The sequence below is a fragment of the Equus quagga genome, chromosome 15, assembly GCF_021613505.1.
Source record: "Equus quagga isolate Etosha38 chromosome 15, UCLA_HA_Equagga_1.0, whole genome shotgun sequence".
NCBI lineage: Eukaryota > Metazoa > Chordata > Mammalia > Perissodactyla > Equidae > Equus > Equus quagga.
The window spans coordinates 7,511,971-7,531,292 of record NC_060281.1 but is presented as its reverse complement, the minus strand read 5'-3'; the positions used below and the strand labels follow the sequence as shown (position 1 = coordinate 7,531,292).

Genomic DNA, 19,322 nt, shown 5'->3' with positions numbered 1-19,322 from the left:
TATAATGATGAATTTATATATTCCTCTGCTTAGATTGAATGGCCCACCTTCCACTCTTGCACACTTCTTTTTTCTTTTAACTTTGACAGCTATATTAGCTCTTCCCTGCTCTTACAATAACTTTAGAATTCACTTGCCAAATTAAAAAAGGAATGGCAATATTTTCAGGTGTTATTTTTGGGAGATGGATTTCTTCTTTATCTTGTTTTTCTCTACCTAGAACACAGTATATCCTTCCATTTATTCATTTGCTTTTTTAAAAAAATGACAGTTTTACTGAGATAAAGTTCACATACCACACAATTCACCCATTTAAAGTACAATTCGGTTGTTTTTAGGAGATTCACAGATAGGTGTAACCATTACAACAGTTAATTTTAGAACATTTTCATTGCCTTGAAAAGAAACTACACCTTAGCCACCGCTCCGGAGTCGGCTCTTCACCTTCAGTTGCACGCAGTCACTAATCTACTTTATGATGTTATTGATTTGCCTATTCCGACCATTTCATCAAATACATTGTATTTTGTGACTGGCTTCTTTCAATTAGCATAATGTTTTCAAGGTTTATCCATGTAGTAGCACACGTTGTTTCTTTATTCTCTTTTATTGCCATATCATACACCATTGTATGGATGTAACATATTTTATTTGTCTATTCATCAGTTGATGTACAGTTACCTTGTTTCCCTCTTTTGCTATTATGAATAATGCTGCTCTGAACATTCCAGAACAAGGTTTTGCATGGACATATGTTTTCATATCATCTTGGCTTATATACCTAGTACATAACCAAGTAACTCTATGTTTAACAGTTTGAGGAACTGCCAGGCTGTTTTCCAAAGCAGCTGCACCATTTTACATTCCCACCAGCAGTGTATGAGTATTCTGATTTTCCACATCCTCGCCAATAACTGCTACTATCTTTTAATCATAGACATCTTAGTGTGTGTGAAGTAGTATCTCGTGGTTTTTACTTGCATTTCTCTAATGACAAATGTGGAGCATCTTTGTATGTGTTTATTGGCTATTTGTATATCTCCTTTGGAGTCATGCATGCATAGATCCTTTGTTCATTTTAAATTGAGTTATTTGTCTTTTATTATTGAGTTGTAGGAGTTCTTTATATATTCTACAAGTCCTTCATCAGATATATGATTTGCAAATATTTTCTCCCATTCTCTGAGTTGTGTTTTCACTTTCTTGATAGTGCCCCTTGAAGCACAAAAGTTTTTAATTTTTATGATACCCAATTTATCTATTTTTTCTTTTGTTGCTTGTGCTTTGGTGTCATATCTAGGGATCCATTGCTAAATCTGAGATCATGAATATTTACCTTCATGGTTTCTTCTAAGAATTTTATGATTTTTGCTCTTACATTTAGGTCCTTGATCCATTCTGAGTTGATTTTTGTGCATGGTTTGTGGTAAGGGTCTAACTTCATTCTTTTGCATGCATCAATCCAGTTGTTCCAGTAGCGTTTGTTGAAAAGACTGTTCTTTCCCCATTGAATGATTATGAGATCTTTGTTCATAATCAGTTGACCATGACACATGGGTTTATTTCTGGATTCTCAATTCTATTCCATTGATTAATATGTCTATCCTGTGTCAGTATCACACTATCTTGATTACCGTTTCTTTGTAGTAAGTTTTAAAATTGGGAAGTGTGTGCCTTCCAACTTTCTTCTTCTTTTTCAAGATTGTTTTGGCTATTCTGGGTCAACTTTCTTTTTAAACACAGTTTTTCCATATACATGAAAAAATGCATGTTTTTTCATGTTAGGTTGTTTGTTATATATTTTTGTTGGAATTTACTTTCCCAATTGTATTGTAACTAGTGCTTGCTGTTTATGGATAAGCTATTAATTTTTTTACTGATTTTTTAAATAACTGGCCTCATACTTGAATAACTCCTAATGCTAGTAGTAGTGGTTTAATTGATTCTCTTTAGTAGGCAGTTATATCCTAGACCAATACTGATCATTGTGTCTTCCTTTTCATGATCTATCTATCATTTCTTTTCTGGCCTCTGTGTTTTGGCTAACACTGAATGATGGTGGTCATAGTGGCAGCCTTCCTCATCTCTGGCTTGAGTGGGGATGGGATGCTTCTAATGTTTCACCATTAAGTGTGATGGATGCAGACAATTATTATTGAGCTTCATCTTAAAAGGATGCAGGAGCAATCCACATAAAGTCGTGAGAGAGATTATAGCAGTATCTGAGGTCAATTGGGAGGAGGGCATTCCTGTCAGCGGTAACAGTGTGAGCAAGACTTTAGGTTGAAAGATAGTATGGATGTGTGTAGGGAACAGTAGGAAGTTGGATGTTGCTGTATCATAAATTATAATAGCAGGGAACAGGGAAAGAAGAGGTTGAAGAGCTGGACAAGGACCAATCTTTGATGGACAAGACCAATCGGTCTTGATGGCCATATTAAGAAGTTTGGATTTTGTTTTTTTATTTTGGAGAACGCTGGGAAGATCTCAAGTAGGGAGGTGACATTGTCACTGAGGGAAATTATCACAGGTACTTTCTTTAAAAGAATTTTGATTATTTTCATGGCTGCAATATGTCCAACCAGATAATGAATCATTTGCGGTTCCTGAAACATACCAGAGTCTCTGGTACTTTCTTGTCTTTGAAGGCATCCTCTCTGTCACAAATGCCCTCTGCCCACTCCAGGCTAGGTGAAGCACGAATACAGGTCTTCTGTGCCAACCGCTGTCAACGCACTTACCAGGTTGCATTGTACTTGTCCACTGGCCCATCTTTCTCACTCTTCTGAGTACCTTGAGGTCAGGAACAATACCTTTTGTTTCTGAAACGCATTGGGGTGCATAACGGAATGGATGTAAAAGGAATAAATAAAGGTAGTTATGGGTTGGCAGGGAGAGTATTGCAGAGGGCTGAGAGAGGTAAGGTCATATGGAGAGTTAATGATAGAAGTGGTTAGAAAACAGTTGTGTCAGCTCTCTCCGTGCTCCTTCCCTGTACCTTAGAGTTGCTGAGGTCTACAAAGGTGCTTTTATGCCTTGTGCAGTCCTGGCGCATGGACAAGCTTTCTTTTATTGTCGGACCTAGCCTCTCTAGGCCCCCTGAACTCTGGTATACTGTGTGAATTATTCTTCCTGGGATGGGGCATACACTTCCTTCTCACCCACTGCTTTCCCCTGAAAGCCTAAGTGACTGGGAGTCACCTTTCTGGAGAAAGTAGGTAAAGAAATTCGTGGGAAAGGAGCAAGCCTGACATCAGGCACAAAGTGTTCTGGGTTAAGCCTCTAAGTTCCACGACTATCTTGGTAAAATGAATTCAGGATATTTCGAACCCACAGTTTTGATCTCATGTTTAAGAATAAAAACATCTACAAGTATTTCAAACTAACATGAAAGTGTGTCTGTGTGTATAGATAGTGTTTTCCAGAGAAAACCTCATTAAACAAATGTAATATTTTTATTGATTTTCTGATTGTAGTTAACTCTTCCAATTTTTTCCAATCTTTTTTTTTGAGGAAGATTAGCCCTGAGCTAACTACTGGCAGTCCTCATCTTTTTTGCTGAGGAAGCCTGGCCCTGAGCTAACATCCATGCCCATCTTCCTCTACTTTACATGTGAGATGCCTACCAAAGCATGGCTTGCCAAGCGGTGCCATGTCCACATCCGGGATCCAAACCGGTGAACCTGGGCCACCAAGAAGCGGAACGTGTGAACTGAACTGCTGCGCCACTGGGCTGGCCCCCAATTCTTTCCACCTTTGCTCTAGAGAAGTGATACTGTAGGGACCAATGTTTCGGTGATGACAAGCATTGTTCATCTCACAGTTGACTTCCATGTCTGCATTGTGAGCTGTCTTCCATGGCCTCACTCTCTGCCAGGCTGAATTTTCCTGGGTAAAGTTTTGCAAGATCTAAATTTTATCAATTTTCATTCTTTCATAATTTTTAGTTAATTACAAATATATTGTCAGTTTTAGCCATTCTTGGTTGTCTTGTCTTGTTTTCTAGCAAATTTAACTTTCCTAAATTAATTTGGAGTTTTTGATGTTACCAATACAATCTGATTTTCCAATAGGTCTTTTAACCAAAACAGTATTCTGCATGCTGTTAGAGCCACTCCTAGTATTACTATGCTAGTTCTTCCTTCAAGTAAGCTTTCTAGGAACCAGGTAAGAGACAGATAGTTTGTGTTTATATCTGGAAGAAAAGAGCAAAGATCATTAATGGACAAATGTGAATCTGGGTACTTGGCTAGTTTAAAATAACGGAATCAAAACATCATGCTTTGTGGCAAGCTTGTTAGCTTTTTTAGGATTAGAAATCTTTGTTTTGTAAATGTGACAGGTTTATGGTTTCTAGATTTTCTTTTTACCTCCATTTTGTTTTCATAAATTTACTAATTTTTTTCTAATAAGGTAAGTTTCCCCCAGCTCTTCCAAGGGGATTTTCCATCTGAGCTCTACTCTGTTGAGTTCCTTTCGGGGTTGGATTTTGTTTATAACAATAAGCTTATTCTTCCCTAATGCCTTTTTCAAATTTCACGTTGAAATCAACAAGCATAAAAATAAAGTTAGATTTATTTTTGCAATTTATCCCAGAGACTCCAAGAGAAAAAATTTTTTTGATTACTCATGTCTATTTTCCTTTCTCAACAAAACATTTTTTTTAAAAAAGGGATTTGTCAAATTAATAAACAGAAACCCCATTAAATTGGAGTTGAGAGGCCAAAAGGGGGAGCTCTCATGCCCTAATATGATAGCGGAGCCCAACAGGAAGAAAAAAAAGACTTCCTCTTCTTGATCGGCAGGAAGCTCAGCCAATGAAAGACTGTCACAACTCAGACAATGAAAAGCCACTGCATATGGCACTCTCGGCTCTTCCAATGGACTCTTTGTTCACAGCCCCCTCTCAACTTCCTCTTCCGCTCTATAAACGTTTTTCCTCCTTTCTTTGAGGCTGGAGGACCTGCATGTGGTTGGCCATGGTCACAGATTCAAAATTGCAATTCTTTGCTGATCTGGAACGAACCCATTTTTGCTGGGGAAATAACTGGCTGTCTATTTGTTTAAGGTCAACAGATTTTAAAACAAGGTTTTGAGAGATTGATGAGTCAAGGCAGGGGATGGAATTCTAGGATTTCAGTAGAATTAGGACAATCTAAACTTCCTTAGTACAGAGCACTTGTATTGGGAGTGCTTGAAATACCAGGAGACTGGAGAGAGTGAAGAATAGATCTTCACCACGTGCTTGTGAGCTATTATTCCACTCTGCACAAATCTTACAATGTGGCCTGCGGTTGGCGTGAGGCTTAAATCAACAAGTGAAGGTTTTGGAAGAGCCCAGCAGGTGCTGGCTGTCGGTCTTTAGTGGGTGCTGTAATGGTCCCTGCAGATCGGAGACACTCTCCGTGTCTTTAAGGGGCTCATTTTGGTCAGGGTGATGACTAGAAAGAATTACCTCACATGCTTATTAAGGGCCGAGATAGAGGTCAGCCCAAGCTGCTGCGGAAGCGCGGAACCTAGACCAGCGGTTTCCAAACTTTTTGGTTTCAGGACTCCTATGCACGCTTAAAAATTACTGAGGGACTTCCAAGAGCTTTTGTTTATATGTTAGTTATGTCTATCGCTATCTACCGTCTTAGAAATTAAACCTAAGAATAATTAAAAAAATTTTAAAAGGTAGCAAAATTCATTATATGTTATCATAAATAATATATTTATTAGGAAAAACAATTTTCCAACAAGAGTGGCACTGTTTTAACCTCTTGCAAATTTCTTCCGCGCTTGGCTTAAGAGAAGGTAGCTGGATGCTCACAACTGCTTCTGCAGGTTCTCGGTTGCTCCATGTTGTTTTACTTGAAGCAGATGAAGAAAATTTGGCTTCATACATATGTAATCGCAAAAGAATGGACGACGCTCGGAAAGGTCTTTGGGACCCTTCATGGGATGCTCTGGCCAGTGTGAGAACTGCTGACTTAGACTAGGAATGCTTCTCGGAGGAGGCAACCTGAGTCCTGAAGCAGACCCGCCATCTAGGGGCAAGGTGGGGGTGGCGGGGATTAACGATGGGGCTGACATGTGGGGCCAGCAGGGATTCTTGGGCGGGGGCCTCATCCACGCACCCTCCTCTACCATTTTGGAACACACGCCCAATTAATAAAAAGCACCCGCTGGGGGGCCGATCTGGCCACCAATCTCACATTAACTGTGAAGCCTGAGTGCTTAGGGCAATCGGGGAACAGCGACCACCCACGGCCGCGCCCCCGGGCCTCCAGCGAGCAGAAAGCCGGAGGCCCGCGGGGAGCGCCGCGCCCTCCCATGCCGGGCAGGGGTGCGGTGGCCCGGCGGAGCGCGGCAGCCCGGGGCCCCGCGGAGGCGCGGCGCGGGAGGGCCCCAGCGCGCAGGCGCGGCGGCGGCGGCGGCGCAGGCCGCGGCCCCCGGAACGGTAAACAGTGGGGTCACGTGACGCGGCCCCGCTCCTGCCCCCGCGCCGCCGCCGCACGCCGATGGCTGCGGGGTCTCGCGCCGCCGCACGGTCCCCACGAGGCAGGCGACCCTCGGGCCCTGGGCGGCGGCGGCTGCCACGAGGCTGAGGAGGGCGGCGCGGCAGGCTGGAGAGTGTCGTCCGCGGCGGGCGCTCGGCCGGGTGAGGCAGGGAGGCCGTGGCAGCGACGCCGACGTCCTGCGCGTACCCCCTCTCCCCGCGGCACCCACCGGGCCCCCTCCTCCTCGGCGGCGGCGGCGGCGGCGGCGGCCACCATCTTCCTCCTGCTGCCAGTGGTAGCGCTCGTCCGGCCGAGCTGGGTGAGTGGCGGCTCCGGCCGCGGCCGGGGAGCCGGGCAGCCCTCCCTCCCCCGTCCCCTGCGCGCGCGGCGCCCGCGGCCTCCCGCGCTCCCGCGGCCGGCGCCCCGCGCCGTTCTCCCGCTCAGCCGTGCGGGCGCCGCGCCGGCCTCTGGCGCAAGGTTCTCGGCCTGCGGGCCGCGCCTCCACGCCCGGGGCCGTTTGGACCGCGGGCCACGGCGGGGGCGCCGGGCGGAGGGTGGGCCCGCGGCCTCTCCCGCTCCGCCCCGGGCCCTCGGGTGAGTGTGCCCCGCCGCGCGGCGCGCAGGCCGGAGGCGCCGCGGCGCTGCCGGAAAGGCCCGGCCGCAGCCCCCGCCCGGCCTTCGGGCCTCTGTTCTCCGGGGGAGCCCGCGGTGGGCCCTGGCCGGGGAGCCGGGGGGGCCGCGATGGCCCGAGCCGCGAGGCCGAGCCCCGGCCCGCTGTTGGAGGCGGGGAGTTGGCGCTCCATCCATGCTCCTGCCACCGCGCGCTTTTGTGCTCGGGAGCCAAACTGTCGACTCCTTTCGCTTAGTTTAAAATGAGGAGCCTGGAATCTGGCCTTCCGATCATACGTGTCATTTAATGAGCCACTTGTCGATACGTGTGCGTGTTAATGGTGCTAAATAACTGATCACCTGACACGAGGGGGGCGGGGAGAGTGGAGAAAGGGAGAGAATGTGGGTACCGCGCACAGGTTGGTATCGCCCCCCCCCCCCCCCCCCCCCCCCCCCCCCCCCCCCCCCCGCCCCCGACAGTGGATTGCCAGGTCGGACGACCTTTGGGTTTTTAAATGCCATTTCCTAGAGACTCATGATTCGAGGTAATGTGAGAGTGTGATTATTGGTGCTATTCAGGAATCATTTGCAGAATATGATCATGGATAGTCATTAATGTAAGTGGCAACAACGCTTTAATATCTACCTGGTCCTAATCTTCATTATGTGCAGATTCTTAATTTAAAATGAAACATCGGTAATTGAACCTTCCCCATATACGAACTTTACCACCTTATTTTAGGCTAAAATAAAAAAATGATACAGTAAACTACTTAGGGACTACTTAAAGAGTACATTGTATTATTAGGTCACTGTTTTGGGGTCGAACTTGTCTTCCATTTTCCAAACTGGTTGAGATCTTCCAAAACTACACCTCCATTCCTCATTCATATCCTACCATTTTTTCATTCTTGAATGAAGTGTTCGGGATTGTGAAAATGTTTATAGATGTGTGTTTGTGGTAGGGAAGAGACATGATTCAAAGAATCAGGAAATTTTTGCAGCGTTCTTCAAGTTTTGAATTTGTATCTTCATTCCAGAGCACAGAAGGTGTTGTGTAAGGATTATTTCAGATAGTTTTTCACCTTCACTGCCACTTAGTCCGTTTCTTAATTTATTATATTTCTCCCCACTTCTTCTGTTTACTGGCCACATATTACAATAATGAATTTTTCCTGTATATCATCATCATCATCACTACTGATGTTTTTAATACATACTCCATTTCCCCGTGATAGTAATAGAATTTAAGGGGGCACTTTTAGGAGCTATTATTGCTCTGATTAAACCACATACAGTTCAGTCAATTCCTTGGCTACAGAAAGACTTCTCCACTGAAGTGGGCTGCTTTTTAGGAGCAGGATTACAACCTTACCTTTTAAGCTTTGTTTGATAGCTGTACAGGTGGTTTATCAAAAGGATAACAAATAAGTTAGTGATGGGACCAGTTTTCCTCTGTTTTTGCATGCTTTTTAGGTCCATTTATTGAAGAGCATGAAAATGTAATTTATCATACTGCTTTTACATCCTTTGGGAAGATAGTGAACTTCTTTCTCTATCACATTGAATTAGTTATACATTTCATGCTGTTGGGATAGACCTCAGATACCTTTACCTAACTGATCTTATGGTATACTCATCTGTTGCATGTTCAGATAAGTCAAATCTAAGAGAAGTGGTCTGTGTAAATGTAGGTGAAAAATAGCTTTGGTTAACGCAAATTTCAGAATAGAAAAATGGAAAGGAAGTTGTCTTTATATTAATCATTTAAAACTGTACTATTAGAATTTAGATTGTATTGAGTATTGGAATCAGGAAAGGTTGATAGTCTTTGGCTTATATAATAGCATTAATAAGACTGTATTAATAAAAGTTGGAAGGCAGCAAGTAACAAGGAGAATTACTGCAAAATTATGTTGAGTTTAGATTTTTACATAGTATGGATTATACTTGGAAAAACTGGTGAAATGTAAATTATGCATGCAGTTGTATTTTTTGGCTGCTAAAATATAGATAATGGTTCTCTTCCTTGACATAGTAATATGATGTTTGCCTTTTTGATACATTTTGCTTTCTTAAATTTGCACTTTTTTTTTCTTTACACAGATTTCTACTGAAATCCTTTTGACTTAATAATTTTTGTCTGGAGATAAGATCTTTTCTGTTTTTTACTGAGGTAATGAGGTTTACTGATCAGCACCCCAGGTTTATGGATTACCATTAACTCCTTCACCACACAGTGTCAGGGAGCCCAGCGTTGCTGAAGTGCTGATTTTTTTTTTTAAAGATTTTTTTATTTTTTTCCTTTTTCTCCCCAAAGCCCCCCGGTACATCGTTCTATATTCTTTGTTGTGCGTCCTTCTAGTTGTGGCATGTGGGACGCTGCCTCAGCGTGGTTTGATGAGTGGTGCCATGTCCACGCCCAGGATTCGAACTGACGAAACACTGGGCCACCTGCAACGGAGCGCGCGAACTTAACCACTCGGCCACGGGGCCAGCCCCCTGAAGTGCTGATTTTTAAATATTTTCATTCATCCATATTTCGGGAATTCTTTCTGACAAGTGGCTGCTAGATTTTTTTCTTTTCCAGAACGGTACATCTTGGGCTCTATTTTTCTCTTATTTCTTCATGGAGCACCCCCTGAGATTCTGGAATATCTTTTCAGAAGCATAGACATTTTATTTTTAAACTACAAAAATGACTTGGTAAATTGTTACACATTTATGATGCTGTTTCATTTTTGAGAACAGTAGAAAAGGTTCTCGTTTAATTGTTGCGCTTTGATTACGTAGGGAAAGATATTGGGAATGTTGATTTGATTCAAAATATTTGAGACCCCAGTGCTGTTTGTACTCAAGGAACATAGTCTTGAGAAACAAAATTCAAAGGCGTGAAATGTTAAATCTTTAAAAGAGGAAGCTATTTCAAAACTTAGAAAGACATTGTATGAGGAATTCCCAAATGTACAGACTCGACAATGATTGCCATGTGTTGTGTATTTAATTTAGATCATTTTTTAATGGTCAAGGGATTTAAATTTTTACCGTCATTTGTACAGTGAAGAGGGGATGAAGAGAAATAGTTAAGTAAACACTTCAAAATATTATCCAGAAGTTTTAATCTGTTGGCACTATCTAACATTATTAGACAAATTTTTGAATGACATAGTAGATTGTACAGAAAGGCTAAACTTAAAATGGTTTTAATTCATTCATAATTTGTGTGAGGTGGCCACATGAAAACATTATATAACATTGTAGAGTGAAAATAAATTGTGAAGTTGGTAGTTGATAACTTCCAAAATGATGTTTGTACACACTGAGGATAGCCGTTTTGTTTTTTATGTTAGGGAGTAGCTAAGTGCATATTTTCTAATTTATTTTGAAAGAAGGGTACCTCACTTTGTTTCCAGTATTTTTAAGGTTTCATTAACGGTATATTAAAAACATGAAAATTAGTGTATTGTGCAAGTAGAGTGCATAAAGTATAGTAGATTAAAAGTGTGGACTCAGGAATCACACTGTCTGGGGTCCACTTTAGGTATACTGGCTATGTGACCTTGGGCAAATTACATAATGGGCTGAGCCTCAGTTTGCTCATCTGTAAAATGGAAATAATAATTGCTCCTACCTTATGGGGAGCTAATGAGATAATGCCTACAGTACACCCAGCTTAGGGCTGGCGTACGGGACATGCTAAGTACATGTTAGCTTGGACTGTTATTACCTAGGCCATAGTTTTAATGATGTGCTATTTCTACTGTTTCTGTGGGTAATCCAAACTGCTGATGCTTCCCATAATGTCAGTAGGATATAGTTGTAGACTTTGAAGTTAATTCTTTCTTACTACTGTTGGCTAGTGTAATTCTGCTTTTGCCAGTTTCAACTTTGTACTTGATAGTTCTTTTTCTAGGTTGTTGGGTCAGCGTTGGTCTTAGTGTGGCAGACACTGTGGATTCTTATATATTCTTTTTACCTGATAAATTCAGGAAAGAAGTTATGATCCTTGCTTTTTCTCCAGAAGTCTTGCCAAGAGTCTAGCCAATGAAACTGGACCAGAATTGGAAAGGTGATTAGGTTGCATTGCTTTGTAGAATTGTACTTTGTAGACTTGTCATAGCACATGACCTAATTTAGTGATTTTCCTTAGGTCTAGCCTGGAAGGATAACCTATTATTCATCTTTTTTTTTTTTTTTTTTTAAAGATTGGCACCTGAGCTAACATCTGTTGCCAATCATTTTTTTCTTTCTTTCTTTTTCTTCTCCTCCCCAAAGCACCCCAGTACATAGTTGTATATTCTAGTTGTAGGTTCTTCTGGCCGTGCTGCATGGGACACCACCTCAGCCTGGCCTGATAGTGGTGCCATGTCTGTGCCCAGGATCCGAACCGGTGAAACCCTGGGCCAGCAAAGTGGAGCGTGTGAACTTAACTGCTGGGCCATGGGCCTGACCCCCCTATTATTCATCTTTAACCTTGTTGTATCGTGGTGGTTAAGAAATGATCTTTGTGTCAGAGTGGATTTGAGTTCCAGCTCTTGTCGTTTACTTATTCTGTAATATTAGGTGTAACTTTGTTAAGCTTTAGCCCCTCTCTTATAAATTGAGAATAATAATAGTATCTGCCTAATTGTGTGGCTGTGAAGATTAAGTGACATTATATATTTAAGTTTAGCACAGTGCCCAGCACATAAGAAACATTCAATGAATTTAACTTTATAAAGAGATAGTACAGGGTAGTAGTAAGTGCATTGGCTGTCAGATGGAATTTTCTGGGTTCAAATTTCAGCTTCACCACTTACTCTAGCAAGTAATTTAATCTCTCTGATCTCAATTTTATTTATTTTTTGTGTGATTGGGATTATAATATAGCATTGTGAGGATTAAATTAATAAATGCAGATCAGAGTTTCTTAACCTCAGCAGTATTTTTTGGCTGAAGAATTCTTTGTTGTGGAGCTTTCCTGGAGCGTTGTAGTATACTTAGTAGATGCCAGTAGCGTGTCTTCTGGATATGATGACCAAAAATGTCTCCATACACGGCCGTGTGTCCTCTGCAGGGGCACAGTTGCCTCTGATTGGGAACTGCTGATGTGAATCATGTCTAGCAGTGCCTGGCATGAAGTTAGAGCACAGTAAGTTTTACGTTTTATCATCATTATTAGTAGTGGTACTTTTATTTTTCACCTCTACTACTGCCAGTTAGAAATTTGTTCATAGTGAGGATGCCCGATGAATTGATGTCTTAATTTAAACTGTGGCGTGGGGGCTGGAAGGCACCAAGCAGTCTCATTCCCAGGGTCTTTGCATTTATTTAGGTCTTTGCCTCGATTGCTGTTCCCCATTTATGCCTGGGTCACTCCCTCATTTCAGGTTTTGGCTCCCGGGTTAGCAAGGCCTTCATTTACCATCGCACATAGAATGCCCTCGCCCTCACTTGTCACTATTACCCTAGTTTTCCTTCATAGATTTTCTAATCTCCTGATGTCTGTTTTACCCCCCTTTGCCACCCTTATAAGAGTGTAGACTGTGACACAGAGCTTCATCATAGGATAACCCATTAGGCCCTTTGATAGCATTAGTGATTAGTTGTTAGGCTTATGTGCACTATTTTGTTTTTTAAGGAGATCATATGATTAAATACACAGTTTCACTTTGAAGGTATTTCTGAGAAGTTGAGATAATGAATTTTAATTTACTCTTAATTTGAAGGGGGTTTTCGTAGAAGTGTCATTTTTTTCTTGCTGTTGGTGCTTTGTAAATCTTATCTTTTTGCATTCTAGTCATTCATGAAACACATAGCACACAATATATGCTGGTTTTACCAGTGTAAGCTAATCTGACTGCAGTATAATTCTCTACCAGTTACAGATGAATCAAGCATTTTAAAGCGGGAAATCTGTCTTCAGACTCAGATTAAATTTATTCGGAATGTTAGTACTAATACTTATTTTTAATTTATTCTGAGTCTTTCCAAAAGGTCGATTAGGAGTACACTCTGCCATGCATAATCAGCGCATGCTGTTCCCTTTGCCTGGAGTACCCTCCGGACTTCTGGGATTCAGCTCACACATCGCCTGTGCAGCCTTTCTTGGCTTCCTGAGTCTCGCCTTCCTCTGTGATGCTGTCTGCAGCCCTTCAATATGACACTTTCATGTTGTGTTTTGATGTTTACATGTTGTTGTATTTGTTTCTGTGCCTATGCTCTATTTTGGATTGTGAGTTCCCTGAATTTGAGACTTGGTTTGTTTCACCAGTACCTTTGATAATACTTGATAGTAGATGCTTAATAAATATATGAATGAATGTGTAATTTTGAATTAAGCAGATTATCTAATTCTCTGACTTGGCTGGGTACATTTTGTTATCTGTAAACATGCGGTGTGTCTGTGAACCCAGAAATAATTTCTGACTTTAGCATATATGTATTCCAAACTGTTACTATCAATTTAATTAGAAACATACATATCATTAACCATTTAAAATATGCCCCAGGTAGGCTTGTTATGTTTTAATTATTAAATTTGTAATGCCAAATAGAGGGAAGCATTTAAGTAAAACTTCAATGTAAGAAACAGGAATTTGTTTAAATCAAGGAGTCTGTTTAATTAACAGAGATAACTGAATTAACTCTTAATTTTTCTCCTTAATTAGATCTGATTACCTTTGTCTAGCCACATTACCAGGTATCTCAGGGCATTGTATTTTAGATTAATGTCCTTTTTTTTTAAAAAAAGAAAAAAAGTTTTATTTTGGAACGATTTTAGATTTATAGAACAGTTGCAAACATGGTATAGAGTTGTATATGCCCTTCATCCCGTTTCCCTGGTTGTTGCATCTGACGTAATGCTGGTGCCTTTATCAGAACTGGAGATTGGCATTCGTACATCACTGTAAACTCAGTTCCAGACTGTATTCTGATTTCACCCGTGTTTCTACTGCTGTCCTTTTTCTGTTCTGTGGTCCAGTCCAGGACACCACATTGCATTTGGTAGGTTAGTGTGTTCATGTTAAGTGAGTTAATGTTTCTACAATTGGCTAGCATTTGTTTTCCAATGTAGCATGCAGTGTTTTTATTATTCTATTTTTGATACTGAGCACTTGATATTTGAAACTGATTTTTTTAAAATATATTACTTTATACCAACCTTAAATGTTACTTTCAAGATAGTCTTGTGGGATGGCTGTCTACTATCATTTCTGGCATTCTTCCTTTGGAATTGCCCCCAGAGCCAGTTGCAACTGCTCATGAAAAATCAGTCTTACTAGTTTATAACAATTTCACAAAACACTAGTCTTGTGATGTGTCCTATAGAAATTGTCTTCTTTGGACCCATTAGTTTGGGATGCTTTATACTCTATTCTGTCTTGGAAGCTTCCAAGTCTCATTGGCATATTAAAGGTGTCTCAGACAATGGTATCTGCTTAGTAAACATTTGTTGAATAAATTAAAGGTGTTGTTAAAGAAATGTAACTTTATCATACTAGTCTTTCTCCGCATTTGGACCATGGAAGACTTTTTCCTGATATGTTTATTTCAATCCAGGGAAACACACTTTATAAGTCATACTAGTTCTGGCCAAAAAAAGTACTGGCAAGTTTGGTTTACCCATCTTATTTACTTTTTTCTTTACTTTTTTAAAGAAATTGATCTTTAAAGACTAGATATTGTCTACTGTTGAGATTAAAAAATGTGCTGCAAGCTCTGAAGGCACTTTTTAATAAAGGAGTTTGGGATAGTTCACTAATAGTAGTAGTATTGAAAAAAATACTTTGCTCATTTAGTTCACTATTTAGGATGGGTTGGTCTTACAGTGTTGTGATTTCAAGCTACGTGACCATAACTTCTGAATGTTCTCCATCACTTGAGAGCTCGTAGCCAGTAGTGGGTGCAGCAGAAAGAATGACCTCAGGTGAAGTTTGTGGAATTTACTGGACTTGTGTTGCTATGGGAGGGAGTGCATTTTCAGTAGATTCAGCAAACCATTTTTAGAAGGAAGTTAGCTGTTTGTTTTTAGAGCTGGAATTGCCTTTTTTTTTCTTTTTGATTCATCTGAGAAAAAAAAGATTATTAATTGGGATAGAACTCTGAAGAGGACGTAGTTTTGGCCTGTGGTAAACTTGGGATTCCAGCACATTCAGATAAAAGATTTGTTGGTAGTTCTAGATACTTACTTTTGTAAGGTTTAGTAAGATTTTTGTAAATTATTTTTTAATTACCAGAAATTTATTATAGTAAAATTTCTTTGGAACCTACAAACATGTTAGTGGAAGTATTAGTGATAGGATAATTGAGCCTTTCTTAGGTACTAAGGTCAGATAGCTTTAGGGAATTAAAACTTTTCCTAACTTTTCATCAGCATTGTGAGCTGTAATTTTCTCCTAATGTTATAAGTTAGAGAATGCATGTAAAATAACCAGCAGGTCAATCAAATAGTTAACATTTTGTTATTTCAGTGCTTTATTAATATTTCGATATAAATAAATTGCAAAATTTGAGAAGAGATGCTGTAATCTTTCTGTTTAGAAGAGGATTAATTTGTGAGACTGAGGAAATTTTCTTACCTTTCTTTAAATTTTAAATTGTGTTAACAGTAAACTACATCTATTTAAAATAAACAGATTGGGAAATTTTGGTGGGTGTATACACTCCTGAAACTACTACCACAGTCAAGATTTAGGACATTTTCATCATCCGCCAGAGTATCTTCCTGTCCCTTTGCAGTCCATCCCTCTCTTGTCCAAGGCCCCAGCCAGTCACTTATTTGTTGGAAAGTTGTTTTTAAAGCAGAGCCTTCAGTGAATCAAATCTAGTCAATTTCTAGCTCTGTAGCTCGGTATGAAAGGGTAAGAGCTACGGCTGTGGGCTGCAAAACCTTGAAACCTGGGTTTGAATCTTGGCTCTGTTTTGTGACTTTGGGGAAGACATTTAAATTATTTAAATGCACTTTGTTTGTAAAATAAGGACAATAATAGGGCCTATTTATTATTATTATGTATTGGGAATAAATGAATTAAATATTTAGCAGCATATAATATACGCTCTAGGTAAAATATTTAGCAGCATATAATATGTACCCAGTAAATTCTAGAGTATCTTTGAACTTCTTCCCTCATTTTTATAGGGGAAAGAATTCAAGGACAGTTTGAGAAGATTTTGGTAGATTTGGAGCTAATCTAAAAAACCTTAGAATTTTGGAACCCGAGATGTTCTGGGTTAATTAGTGGAATTTTCTAGCTAACTGAATATTATTAAATTTTTGTTGACTCTGCCCCATCCCCCAAAACACTTTGGTTCTGTTTTCTCTGAAACCAATATTGGAAATAATTTAACTTTGGTAATTGAGGCTCCTCTAGAGCATGAGATGACCTTCGCTGAGCAATACCTAGTGCTTAGGTATGGTTCAAGTAGGAGACTGGCTCAATATCTCTGTAGACCCCACATAACTCGCTAAAATAAATTGGAATCTCTGATACATTGTTTTCTTCTCATTTATCTCATTTTATCCTAACAGGAGTACCCCCTAAAATGTGTGTATGTTCGCTTCTGTGCCTACGTGTGTGTAGTTTTTTTGAGTTTTGATTTGTTGGATTTAGTTAATAGTTTTTTTCCATTTTTCCCCCTACCCCCACCAAAAAATTTTCTGTCTGTCTATATTACCTTTCTTTAAATAATTTAAATGCTTTGTAAATAAAACAAGGCTATTTTACGGTTTTAATAGGTATGTGACAATCATTTAACTGATTTGATTTTAGCTCTTTTATATGGACTTGTAAAAGCAGTGTCTGATTGTTAATTTATGAAAAGATTATGGTTAAAAACGTGGTTTTTGTGGTTTAAGCCATGTAATTCTTTCAAATGTGTCAAATTAATGGACTATATACACAGTTGTTTTTTTTTTTTAAATAATGAACTGAGTAAACATTTAGTAGGATTTCTGGTAAAATGATATTCTACATGCATGATGAAGAAACATTATTTAGTGAAGATTTGTTCTACATGTCCAAATGTGTATTCTAAAAACAATGAGGATTTTTTTTAAAAACAATTCAGAAATACCTAAGTGTGTTCTTAGACTCAAAACTATTAAAATAATTTGGTTTTAGGTGATTATCAATTGATAGCTTTATTTCTTATGGTATTTTTTTTGTCTTTCTATAGGGTTGAAAGACACACAGAAGTCTTCATGGATATAGTTGATACATTTAATCATTTAATTCCTACTGAACACTTAGATGATGCCCTATTTCTAGGATCCAACCTGGAGAATGAAGTCTGTGAGGATTTTAGTACAAGTCAAAATGTCTTAGAGGACTCGCTGAAGAACATGCTCAGCGATAAGGATCCTATGCTAGGATCTGCAAGTAAGCAGTTCTGTTTGCCTGTTTTGGATAGCAATGATCCCAATTTCCAGAGGCCTTGTTCAACAGGTAATTCTTACTTTTTTTTTTTTAGTTTGAAATTTAAAATAAAAAGAATTTTCAGCAGCATCTTTTTTTTTTTTTTTTTTTTGATGAGGGTAGTGAATTTAGGGTTCTTTCCTTTGAATTGAGAGCTGCTTTTCTAGGCATCAGATTTAGAATTTAAATTAAATTTTCTTCTAAGGAGTGTGGAATTACCTTTGAGGATATTATGGATATAGACTGGGTAACCATATAATTTAGCATCCAAAGTGGATACTTTGTGAGAATTACAGGGGGTGCTGTTAATAATTACATCATGACAACAGGTGTAAATTGGGACTCTCCCTAAGAAATAGGGATTGCCTTCCAAATTGGGACATGTTGTCACCCTAGGCCTGCTGGAGTCAGGGGGAACTACTGAATTGACCTCAGTGCCCCTCCCAGCCCTTTAAATTTTATCTATTGTGTGCTCCCATTTCAGATCTTTTGGTATTTTGTACATGTATCTCAGAACCAGAGAAGGCACTCTAGACCCGTGCTGTCCACTGTGGTACCCACTAGCCACATACAACTGTTAATCACTTGAAATGAGTCTGGTCCTAACTGAGATGTGCTGTAAAACGCACGTTAGATTTTAAAGACTCAGTAAGGAGAAAGAATGTACAATGTTTTCGTCAAATTTTTTTCAATGTTGATTACATGCTGAGGTGATATTTTAGATATTTTGGTTAAATGAAATAAATTATTAAAATTAATTTCATTTGTTTTCTTTTCACCTTTTCTAAAGGTGACTACTTGAAAATTTAAAGTTATATATGTGGCTTTCATTATATTTCTAGTGGGCCAGCGCTATTCTAGGATCTGTAGTTGAAGTAACTGAAAGATCGAGGATAGTAACTTTCCGTAGGGCTAAACTAATTCTTAAGAAATTACTTAGAGATATGTTAATATGTGGAAAAATATGTAGATTTTCTTTTATAGAGCAAAGAAATAATTACAACAAACTTTGGAGCAGTTATCTGTTCTGTGAGCTAAGATGAGGTAAGGGAAAGCCAGGCTCTCCCTCCCTTTTCCCTAGAGTAGTTCACGGGTATTTGTGGTGGTGGTCTGTTTTTCAATGATTCTAGACTTCTGCACTACAGTTTCTCAGTATGTTTTTTATTTTCCTTTTACTATTTTGTACCTAATATTTTGATGTAATATTACTTAAAGTTTATATTAGGTGGCCCGCTGTTCATCCATAACTGTCAGATTACTGTGCCTGAAGACCTCAGCACTTTGGCTGCTAGCGATCTTGTCACTTTAACAACTCCTTACTATTGAGGTCTTTGGAATTGCTTGCTGATGGTGTATCTCTGAACTGTATACATTGTGTTGTGTTATTGCATAGGTTTACATTGTTTTTGTTGTATTTTAAATGTTTTAAAGCTTTTAAAGTTTTATTTTATGTATGCATTGTTCAAGTTTTACTTTGGTTCCTGTGTCGGTACAGTTTATCTAATTATCTTCATTGTCAAACACTTTTGACAGTGTTTGGTTGTACGTGCAAAGTTTCACAGTTTAGTCCAAATTCAGGAAAAACATGTATTGAATACTTATGTGCTTGTTACTGGAAGTACAGTTCCCCTCAAGGATGTTATACTGCGCCTGGAATGGGCAACTGTATCATCCTATTAGACTTTACTTATAAAATCCCAGCCCTTTATGTAATACTGGTATTCCTACTTGCTATCTTTTTTCTTTTTTAATTGATTTCGGATGATATGAAAAGTTTTTATTGATGTGAAAAGTCTCTTCAGTTTTGGTGAATATTTCTTTTGCTAATAGAAGA

At 39.5% G+C, this 19,322-nt stretch overlaps 1 protein-coding gene across 3 annotated transcripts in view; it reads left to right on the top strand.

Moving 5' to 3' along the window:
* Window positions 1-6,498: 6,498 nt before the first annotated feature.
* PHF3 (PHD finger protein 3) overlaps window positions 6,499-19,322 on the top strand; it is a 79,245-nt gene continuing 66,421 nt past the window's right edge. The window contains exons 1-2 of one of the 3 annotated variants that reach the window (XM_046639288.1): window positions 6,499-6,801; window positions 17,250-17,452. In XM_046639288.1, coding sequence (XP_046495244.1) covers window positions 17,275-17,452 — 178 coding nt within the window. In that variant the 5' untranslated portion in view covers window positions 6,499-6,801; window positions 17,250-17,274. Of the gene's footprint in view, window positions 6,802-17,249; window positions 17,519-19,322 lie in introns of all 3 variants that reach the window. The other 2 variants (XM_046639287.1, XM_046639291.1) reach the window with 2 other exon arrangements.